The 10,768-nt window shown below is 38.5% G+C and overlaps 1 protein-coding gene across 1 annotated transcript; it reads left to right on the forward strand.

The window, feature by feature from the left end:
- The first annotated feature begins 242 nt into the window (after positions 1–242).
- On the forward strand, positions 243–10,514 carry UTP23 (UTP23 small subunit processome component). Its single transcript, XM_020965436.2, has 3 exons — positions 243–660; positions 4,548–4,722; positions 6,539–10,514. Exons 1-3 carry the CDS (start codon positions 473–475, stop codon positions 6,947–6,949), a joined length of 774 nt encoding a protein of 257 aa, XP_020821095.1. The 5' UTR covers positions 243–472; the 3' UTR covers positions 6,950–10,514.
- Positions 10,515–10,768: the final 254 nt, after the last annotated feature.

The following is a 10,768-nucleotide window of genomic DNA, read 5'->3' on the forward strand; positions in this document are numbered from 1 at the left end:
TTCCAGTTCTAGACCTATGATCCTATGATCTCTAACCCTAATGTACGTTTGCACATGAGTACGTTGTTTGGCGGTGGAAGCACTCACACCCCAGTTACTATTAACTCACTAATACCCCAGGGTCAGAGCCAAAGCCAGGACCAGTGACGCCCTGCCCCCGCAGAAGGGAAGGATGTAAAAAGACTGCGCTTGCGCAATCAGCGCGCGGCGCTTCAAGATTCAAGCTCCGCCCTCCTAGACGCCCCGTCCTTTCGGCAGCGCGCAGTCGCAAAAGAAGCGCGCTTCGGGATGAGGGCTAGTGTATGGCAAGTTTTCTCGCGGAGCTTCCGGCCGGCCGGAAACGTGAGGCACGAGCTTCGCTTCCTGCTGAAGCCGGGTCTGGCCGTTGTTGGTGTGGCGACTCCCGGCTCTCGGCTCCTGAGGCGGGGCGGCCGTCTCTGCCTCTCTCCTGTGAGCGCGCGGCCGAGCAGCCATGAAGATCACGCGGCAGAAGCACGCGAAGAAGCACCTCGGCTTCTTCCGCTACAACTTCGGCGTCCGGGAGCCGTACCAGCTGCTGCTGGACGGCACGTTCTGTCAGGCGGCGCTGCGGGGCCGCATCCAGCTCCGTGAGCAGCTGCCCCGCTACCTCATGGGGGAGACGCAGCTCTGCACCACCAGGTCGGCCCGGGCGGCGGGCCCTGGAGGCCGCGGGGCAGCGGGGAGGCGCCGGGGGGGGGGCGTGCGGGTGTGGGGGAAGGTCAGCACCCGGGGTTCCGGGCTCGCCTGCCTCTGTGTGTGACGCTGCGCGAGTCGCCCTCCTCTCCCAGCCTCAGTTTCCTCATCTCTAAAATGGGGATGACGATATTACCAGGCTCTGTGTGAGGATGGGGCTTTGTCAACCATAAAGAGCTGTACCAACTGGAAACGTTGAAGTGTTATTTACTGTGCTGGAGGACAGTTGTCCTCTAACTTAAGTGGTAGGAAGGTTGGGGCCGGGAATGGGGAGGGGGGCGGGGCGTGTATTTGAATTGACAGCATCCTCCTCCAGCCCAGAGAGCCATCTCTCTGGCCTAATCCATGCATCCACCGAAGTCTCCCCCGTTATCTCATTTTGGCTCAGAGTTTACATCGAATTCTGTAAAGACTCTGACGGAGGAACCCAAACCTAGTGTTTGTGTAGCGCTTTCATATCTTCGAAGGGAGACGTTATCTCATTTGATCCTCACTACCCCCCCATGCTTTTACTGATTTTTGATCCTTTTTATCTTTTTTATCTTTTTATCCTTTTACTGATTGGGAAACTGAGGCAGAGAAACCGAAGTGCCTCAGCGACCCAGTGAGGCAAGGCTGTTACTGTTTGCACTTTAGAGTTGGTAACACTGGAACCAAGAGAGGTTAAGGGACTTGCCCAGCATCACATTTCTACTAAGTGAGGCAGGATTTGAACTTGGATCTTTCTGACTCCAAATCTAGCACTCCATGTATTGCTCCACTTAGCTCCCTTTAAAAAGTTTTTTTCTTAGGATGGGCTTACTTGAGTGCAAAGAGGCATATCGCCAGAAGTTTAGCCATGAGTCAGTTGATCAACAGGCATTTCTTAAAGTGAGATAATCTAAGAGTTTATTTTTGCTATAGAAACAGCCTACTGAGGCATATAAATGACAGTCTGAAAAGAGATGAAATTTCAGGTCTTGTTGACTATTCTGTAATATTTGTAGCATAGGAAATTAAGCTGTTTGTGGTTAGGGACAGATCATTTCTTGCATTCATTTTGCACATTCATTAGACACTTTCTGAGGACTCTACTAGACAATTGGAAATATACATACTTTAGATAAGAGGTTTCTGCTTTCGTGGACCTTATTCCTGGAATGTTCTTCTTCCAATTAGCTTGTATTTCTACCCATTCTTTAAATCCCAACTCAAGTGACCCTTCTTGATGAAGCCTTCCAATAGGTTTCTTTGTGGTGATAATTTTTTTTCTCCTTGTATCTCACAAAGCACTTTATTTCCCTTCTCTCAAATGAACTCACATGTAATTTGAGTTTTATTGTTCCTTATCTGTATATGAGGGTACACTGTCTTACCGTTAGAGTTGGAATGAGAAAAATAACATTCCAAAGAGCATGTAGTCTACCCACTTCATTTTAGAGAGGAAAATAGGTCCAGTTAGATTTAGTGACTTAAAGTTTTAGTATAAATTACCTATCCTCACCCATCATTTGCCTTTCCATTACCTTTTGTGTGATAACCATTTATGAATCTCCAGAAACTGTAATGTTACTCATAGCATTAGTTATGGGTAGAATATTATTTAAAAGGAGAGCCTTTATTTCTAGGGGAAGTTTGAGGTCATTAAAGAAGCTTTTCAATCCATTCTGTTTTCCTCCTCCTGTTTAGTTGTGGGCTCAACTCATTTTCCATTTGAACTTCTTATCTTACACACACATACATATATTCCTATTAGAGCAAAGACAAGAACAATATCAAATTTGAAGAAAATAAGAATTTGATCAAGGATGATATCGTATTGGCAATCCAACACAATGTTTCCCTCTACAGGAGCATCTGGAGAACTTTACTATCTAGGGAATCCCTCCTTGACTTATACTCTGCACTAGATCTTCTCCAACACAGTGTTAATAACACCTTGGACAATTATAAATCTCCCTTTTGTATGCCTTGCCTTATCAGAGTCATTGAATAAGGTAATTTATCATTTATAGATGAGTGACACCTTGTAAAAGAGCCTATAAAGGCAGTGTTTTGTAATTGACAAATAATAAGCACAATGAGATCTTGTAGTCCCCACATCTTTGACATAACTATGAAATGGTAAAGATGTGGTCTGTTTGAAAGCCTGCTTGTTCCTATCTCATGTTTTCATAGAATGTTCTTGTATATCTATATATGTATATCTAACATATACATTACATATAAAATATATAAGCATTTAGTTTCACCTAATTTGTATTCATGTTCATCTTTCTGTTTGATACGTTTTTCCCCCATGCATTCTGGCTTCCAACCCTGTCACTTATTTAAAACTATTATGCTCAAATTACTAGTTACCTATTTGCCAAATCCAAGGTTTTTCTCATTTGTTCTGATTTCTTTTTGGCATTTGACACTATTCCACCTTACCTCTTAGATCTCTTCTCACTGGGTTTTTTATCACACTCTTTGTTCTCCTACCTGACTGTACCTTCTCAGTACACTTTAACTGGTTCATTGTTTATGTCATATCCATTAATTGTAGATGTATCTCAAGGCACTCTTTTTTCGGGGGGGGGTGTCTTTCTGTACTCTCTCACTTAGTGACCAATTAGCTTACATGGTTTCAAAGATGATTTCTTTGCGAGTAAGTCTCAGTTCTGACCTCCAATCACTCATTACTAACTATCTATTGGATATTTCAACTTGGATATCTCATAATCATCTCAAACTTAATGCGTCCAAAACAGAACTTACATATCCTCTCCTACTCTCTTGTCTTTTGAACTAATTTCCATATTTTTGGCCCAGTATACTGCTATCCTAGTCAACCACATTCACAAACTTTTTATCATCCTTGACTTCTAACTGTTAGACACTCCACATATCTAATCAGTTATCAGATCTTACCATTTCTAATTATGTGACATCTTTTGCAATCATCCCCTTCTCTCCATTCACACTACCACCGCTTTGCTTCAAACTCTAGTCAACTGTCTCCAGACTGTTGCATAGCCTACTAATTACTTAGCTTCTTGTGAGTATGGATTATTTATTCTTTGTATTTACATTTTTAGCTGCAAGCACAATGCCCAGAATATAGTAGGTGCTTAATAAATGCTTTTGAGTTTGATTGATTTGTCTCTCTGCCTCGAGCTTCTTGCTACTCCAGTCCATCCTGTCACACAACCACTAAAGTAATTTTTGTGGAATGTTGATCTGTCATTCTCCCTCCCCTCCCCCACTCAACAAACTTTGGTACTTTCCTCTTACTAATGGGATCAAATATAAACTCCTCTGATTGATATTTAAAACTTCCCTCCCACCCCCACGTATAGCCGTAACTGGCTACTTACTGTTCCCTACACATCCAGTGCCTTGTCTTCTAGCTTCCTGTAGTCCCAGGCTTTTCAGTTCAAGCCCTATCCTCTGCTGGGTCCTGGCAGCTGCTAATGCCTTCCCATCCAAGGTTATTTTGTGTCTGCTTTGATGTACTTGTTATTTTCCTTGATAGACTGTATTTTGAGGTAGTGACTTTCCTTTTTTTCTTTGTATCCACAGTGCCTAGCATAGTTCCTGGCACATAATAAGTAGGTGTTTAATAAATCCTTGTTGATTGACTTTTTTTTAACTAGGGTTTTCTCTTTTGGATGGGGGTGGTGGAAGTTAACATTTTAAGTTCATTTTTTGTTTGGATTTACCATATAGCATTTATGACTAAAAGTATAATTTTAACACCTTTTATTTGAAAAAAAAATACATTCTAAATATGACCTGAAAATGTCATATGTCTAAAAGAACTTTCTCTTATAAATGCTTACCAATATTTAAAAGTCAAATTTTTTTTTCAGATGTGTGTTAAAGGAATTAGAATCATTGGGGAAGGAGTTATATGGTGCAAAACTAATTGCACAAAGATGTCAGCTTCGAAGTTGTTCCCATTTCAAAGATGCAGTCAGTGGTGCTGAATGTCTGTTATCCATGATTGAAGATGGAAATCCTCACCATTTTTTTGTTGCAACACAGGTAATATTGCCTATAAAAAATAATCGATGCTTTGCTTTTTTTAAAAAAATACCACAGTAACTTCCAAATATGCATCTTCCCATTGAAACCTCCCTTAAAATAAAACAATTAAGCAAGACCAGCTATAGTGCCAGAGACTTTGGATGAAGAGCAGGATTGGTACATAGGAATTGGTTGTTCAGTCTTTTTTTTCAACTGCCTCCAACTCTTCGTGAACCCATTTGGGGTTTTCTTGGCAAAGATAACTGGAGTGGTTTTCCATTTCCATTTCTAGATGAAGAAACTGAGGCAAACAGAATTAAGTGACTTGCCCAGGGTTTCACAGCTAGTAAATGTCTGAGGCGAGATTTGAACTCGAAAGATAAGTCTTTTTGACCCTAGGCCCAGCACTTTATCCACTGTACTACCTAGCCCCTCTGCATAGGAATAGCAGTTAACACAACTTTATTACTACTCAGAAGGGGAACAGGAGTATATGTCAACGGGGAACAGTCTCAATGTGCAGCCTCCACTGCTCTCACTCATGGAAGGATGGTTTCTGGATGTAGCACCATTTAGGCTTTTGTACTGTGGTTGAAGGCTCAAAGCCCTCAGGGCCCAAACTATGTAGAGTTTTAGAAAAAGAGCCAGCAAAGCACAAGTAGGAGACTGCTCTGTCATCTTCAGGGCAAGAGAGTAATATAGGGGCAGTTAGGTGTCACAGTGAATAGAGCTCTGGATTCAGGAGTACCTGAGTTCAAATGCAGCCTCAGACACATAACACTTACTAGTTGGGTGACTCTGGGCAAGGCACTTAACCTCAATTGCCTCACCCAAAGAGAAAGAGAGAGAGAATAATATAGCTGCACTGATGAAATGAGGGATTTTCTAAATTGCCTGATGAGGAATAAGGATGCAAGGAATAATTTAACTGTGTCATCCAACAAGAGATTTGGGTGGGAGAGGGATATGGAAGTAATACCCAGTCTCTGGGTTGATTAGCTTTAGTGCATCCTAGGGGGCCTTTATGCATCCTAGGGGGTTGAAGCCACACTGCTCAAACCAGTTTTTACCTGTCCAACCAGCTGACAGAATCATTCCATCTGATAGCAAGTGCTCTTATACAGCCTTATACATTCTTATACAGCCAGACACTTAACAGAAGTGGACCATGCTGCAGACTTCTTCCTCCCTTGGGAGTTGCGGGGCTCTGCATGGCCCTGTCCCCCTCCTGGGCTCTACAGCCCCTTCAGCTGGGGCAGTTTCAGTGCCTGGAGTCCCTGCAGTCAGAGCAGCTCCACGCTGAGGCCCCCGAGCTGAAGCTATGGCCATGTGGCCTTCTTACCTCTTTACTATCTCTGTACTGATAGGAGGCAAATCTGTTCTTTGGGAATGAGATTGGTCATTGAAGTTTATCAAATTTCACCTACATCACTCTGCATTCATCTTTCCTTGTTCCTCTGAATTCCTCGTAATTCATTTAAAATATTCTTTTACATTGTTTTATGCTGCTTTTGTTAAACATTTTTGCTTTTCAATAGCTTCAGCAATTCAGCTGACTGAAACAAGATATTTATCCTGTCTAGCATTTACTTCCATCTACTTTTCCCAACCTTAAAGCATCCATTAATCCCATTGTCATCCTCATCTTTGTTTTAGATGTTTGATAAGTGCCTTCTGCGCTGGCACATAATAATCTGAGAAATAAAACTAAGACTCTTTCAGTTTTAATGATATTAAGTATTTAGAAAGAATTTCCTTCAGAGGTCGTCAGTTGTATTGGTAGGTTGTAGTGTGCTCCTGAATAATACCTGATTAATGTTTGTGTTTTTCATAGGACCAGAATTTATCCCTTCAAGTAAAGAAAACACCTGGAGTTCCTCTCTTGTTTATCATTCAGAACACTGTTGTTTTGGACAAACCTTCTTCCAAAACAACTGCCTTTGTCAAAGCAACAGAATCAGAGCATCTTGTCTCTGTTCATCAGAAACAGAGCATCAAGAAACTCAAAGAAGAACAAGGTCTAGTGAAAACCCCTCAACAGAAGAAGAAGAGGAAACGCAAAGGTGTGAGTGGTCCCAATCCTCTTAGCTGTCTGAAGAAAAAGAAGAAGGTGCAAGATTCAAACCAGTCTTCTGCCCCTGAAAAGAAAAGAAGGAAAAGAATTCGTAACAGAAATAGAACGGAAGCACTTTCTGTGCCATCAGTGAAACAGAGTGAAGAAGTACAATGCAACCCTATGGATTAATTGAACTGAAAAGTTTTTAGAGACTGACTAAACTCTTTATTTGTGTTTATGATTTGTGTCAGTGTATGTGATGAAAATTTAAAGACATCTCCATAGATTTGCCTGGGTCTGTTGATTGTTACCTGAAAAATCAAAGAATGAACAAGAATTGAATACAGTAGTTAATGACAGTTCTACCCTGGCCTCCTTTTTTCTTACCTCCTTAGCTCCCCTACTCATTCTTGTTAAGTTATTAGTATTTCCTTTGATTCATTGTTGCTGTGGAATTAGCATCTCTGAACCAGTGTATTGGAAATGTTAAGAGTTTATTGTGAGTTGGAAGTTCAAAACACAAATATGACTTAAAAATAAATAGGTAATAGAGATTTTACCTCATGCCTGGTGCACCAGATTAGTAACATTTATACCTATTAAATTAAGTCATTGTTCTTCATTTACCCTTAGATTGGGAGTTGGGTTAAATGACTGACTTTGGAAAAATGAGATGTCAGATTTAATATGTGTACATAATTATTTTGTATTGTTTTATTGGTTTCCTCTAAAAATAGTCTTAAAATTTCATAGCATGAAAATATTTCATAATAATTTTATACACGATAGCCCTCAATTTAATGATAGTTTTGTTTTTCCTAAATGAGTTCAAATGATGCCTTTTCATTTTACATCACCATTGTCTCTGGATTTACCTTTACCCTCATCCTATCCACCCTCAAATTTAGCCCTTATAGCAAAGAAAAACAGTTAAGGGATCATATCAGACAATGTATGCAACATACTGCCATTGTGATCCCCTTTTTCTCAGTCAAGAGGGGCAGGTTTCATTGTGTGTTCACCTGGCTTATTACTGGTTTCTGAATTAGAAAGGTCTTTGACTTCCTCTTAGTGATTTATTCACTTACATTGTTAGAGTCATATTTGTTATACTGAGTTTGCTTATCTTACTCTCCATCAGTTCATATGTGTTGTTCCAGATTTCATTGAATTTGTCATTTCTTCACTATGATCAATTATATTTATGTGCCAGTTTTTCAGCTGTTTCCTAAATCAATGGATACCCACTTTGTTTTAAAACTTTTTTTTGATTTATATTTTATTTGTTTTTTCACCTCCTGCTTAAGGATAGAATTGCTGGGTCAAAGCACCTGTGAGCCCCTTAGTCACTTGTATCATTTTCAACTTTTTTTCCAGAGCAGTTGGGCCAGTTTACAGCTGCATCAACAGAGTATTAGCATGCCATTTTTTCCCATGCTCAGGAATATTAACCATTACCATTTATATCTTACCTGCCAGTTTGCAGGTTGTGAAGTGAAACCTCAGAATTGTTTTATTTTGCATTTTTCAGTGATTTAGATCCTGTTTTCAGAAGGTTTATCATTTGCAGTTTTGAAAACTTCATATTCTTTGGTCACTTGCCTATTGCGGAATGGCTGTGGTTTTATATGTTAGTATCAGTTCCCTATCTATCCTGGATCTTAGACTTTGGTTATCGGGGATATCAAATGCAAAGATTTAGCTTGCTCAACAGTTTGACTTTTTATTCAATTTACATTAAAATTGTGCAAAAGCTTTTTGATTTTAAGTAAATAACAGTTTACTTTGTCTTTTATGATTATTCTCTCCCTTTTGCTGATTGTGAAAAATTACTCATGCTCGATAATTTTTTTCTAAAATGATGTAATCTTATATTCAACTCATCCATTTAGAGCTTGTTGTGGTATGTGATATAAAATGTTGCTCTAATTTGTGCCAAAATGCTTTCCAGTTTTTTGAGCTATTTTCAGATAGAGTTCTTCCAATAATTTGTTCTTGGTGAGTCTAATAGATCAGTCACCAGTTTTATTTACTTAAAATTTTTTGCTCTTCTTTTTAGAAGCTGAAAAATGTTCCCATCACCCATTTTTACTTTAAATTTGCTGATAACTAGACTATTAGGGGGAGTGGAGATGGAGAGGATGATGTAATGATCCTTTTCATCAAGAACTGTCAAAGTGCCTGAGTCTGCCATAAATGTTTGAAAAATGGCTCAGACTCCTTTTGTTTCTCTTATTCATACACTAAGTATTTTTAATACTATAACACTAATTAACACTGAAGTACCTTTACGTAATGAAGATGAGTATCAGATCAAACTTGTACCTTTTCTCTTGCTTTTGCAGACAAATTGTGTTTATGTTTGTTTCTTAAAGGTTATCTTAATCAGAGTTTGTCAGCCTTAAATTCAAATGCGGCTGTGGAAAAGCTATATTATATTACATGTGACCCCAGTGTTTAGCACAGTGCTTGGTACATAGCAGGTGCTTAATGCATGTTTATTGAATGAATAAGTGAATTTTAGAGGAGTGCTAATCTTTGATTTCATTGCCCATTGGGAAGCCCTCCAGTATGCAAAACAGCAACTTTTCTCTTACTTCTAGTCTTAGAGAACTCCTTACAGCACTAAATTTTAAAAAATATATTTTATTGGGGGCAGCTAGGCGGCACAGTGGATAAAGCGCCGGCCCTGAATTCAAGAGGACCTGAGTTCAAATGCGGCCTCAGACACATAACACTAGCTGTGTGACCCTGAGCAAGGCATTTAACCCCTTGCCTAGCCTATATATATATATATGTATATGTATATATATGTGTGTATATACACACATATATATACATATACATATACACACATACATATATACATGTATATATGTATATATACATGTATATACATACATATATACATTATATATACATACACATGTATATATACATTATATATATACATACACATACATGTGTATATATATACGCATGTATGTATATATATATATATATATATATATATATATATATACTATATATATAAAACTTTAATAAGTATTGATAGCCTTTTAAAAAAAATCACCTACACTTCCTAATGTATCCTACTTCCCAACCCTCCATTCTTAAAAACAATAAATAAAAAACTTTTTAAAAAGTTCTGGGGATATTAAAAGTGCCCATAGTCAGAGGCAGGATCTGAACCCAGGTCTTCTGATTACAAGGCCAGCTTGCTATCTACTACATTATGCTGCTTCTGTACTAATATGATATTAATAGAATTGTCAATCATAATCAAATGAGATATTTATAAAGGGCTTAGCACAGGGCTTGGCACATTGTAGATGCTTAAATGCTTGTTCCTTTTCCCTAACATCTGAAGAAAAAGTACATTTATTCCAAAAGTTCAGTTTGGTTTTTGTTTTTTAAATGAGGTGTATTTTATCAAAAGCTTTTTCAGCATCTATTGATACAATCATGGTTTTTATTATTTTTATATGGCATTATGTTTATGATTTTAATATTGAGCCAATCTTGAATTCCTGGTACAAATTCACTCTTCATTTAATTGTACTGTTGTTTTATCTAGTGTTTTAGCCTAGGTGCAAATCAATCCTTTTAGATCAGGGGTTATTAACTTTTTTGTGTGTTGTGGACCCCTTTGGCAATCTGGTAGAGCTTATGGAATCTTTCTCAGAATAATGATCTGAAATGTATAAAATAAAGGAAACCATATTAAAATGCAGTTGTCAAAATATTAAAACAAGTTCATGGAACTCATGCACTCTTTTAGCTATTACCTAACAACAAATAAGAATTTGAGAAATTTCTTGAGAATTATGAGAAAAAATTCTTAAGAAAATTGAGAAACCCCGATTTGTGAAAATTTAAGCAGCTACCAATCTTAAAAAGTAACATTATGAGTGATTTTGTCATTTTGACTTGTATGGTTACATTAAATATGAAAGGATTTTAGGTGTGCATAGGAGTTGTAAAAATTGTTCAATGTGGTAGGTTTGA

This window comes from Phascolarctos cinereus, unplaced genomic scaffold (genome assembly GCF_003287225.1).
Source record: "Phascolarctos cinereus isolate Bilbo 61053 unplaced genomic scaffold, phaCin_HiC Scaffold_4;HRSCAF=312, whole genome shotgun sequence".
Classification (NCBI taxonomy): domain Eukaryota; kingdom Metazoa; phylum Chordata; class Mammalia; order Diprotodontia; family Phascolarctidae; genus Phascolarctos; species Phascolarctos cinereus.

Excerpts from the sequence above, each read along its gene's own strand:
- UTP23 (XM_020965436.2), top strand. The coding sequence starts at position 473 with ATGAAGATCACGCGGCAGAAGCACGCGAAGAAGCACCTCGGCTTCTTC. Across the intron at positions 661-4,547 it reads ACGCAGCTCTGCACCACCAG|ATGTGTGTTAAAGGAATTAG; the intron begins GTCGGCCCGGGC and ends TTTTTTTTTCAG. Across the intron at positions 4,723-6,538 it reads ATTTTTTTGTTGCAACACAG|GACCAGAATTTATCCCTTCA; the intron begins GTAATATTGCCT and ends TGTTTTTCATAG.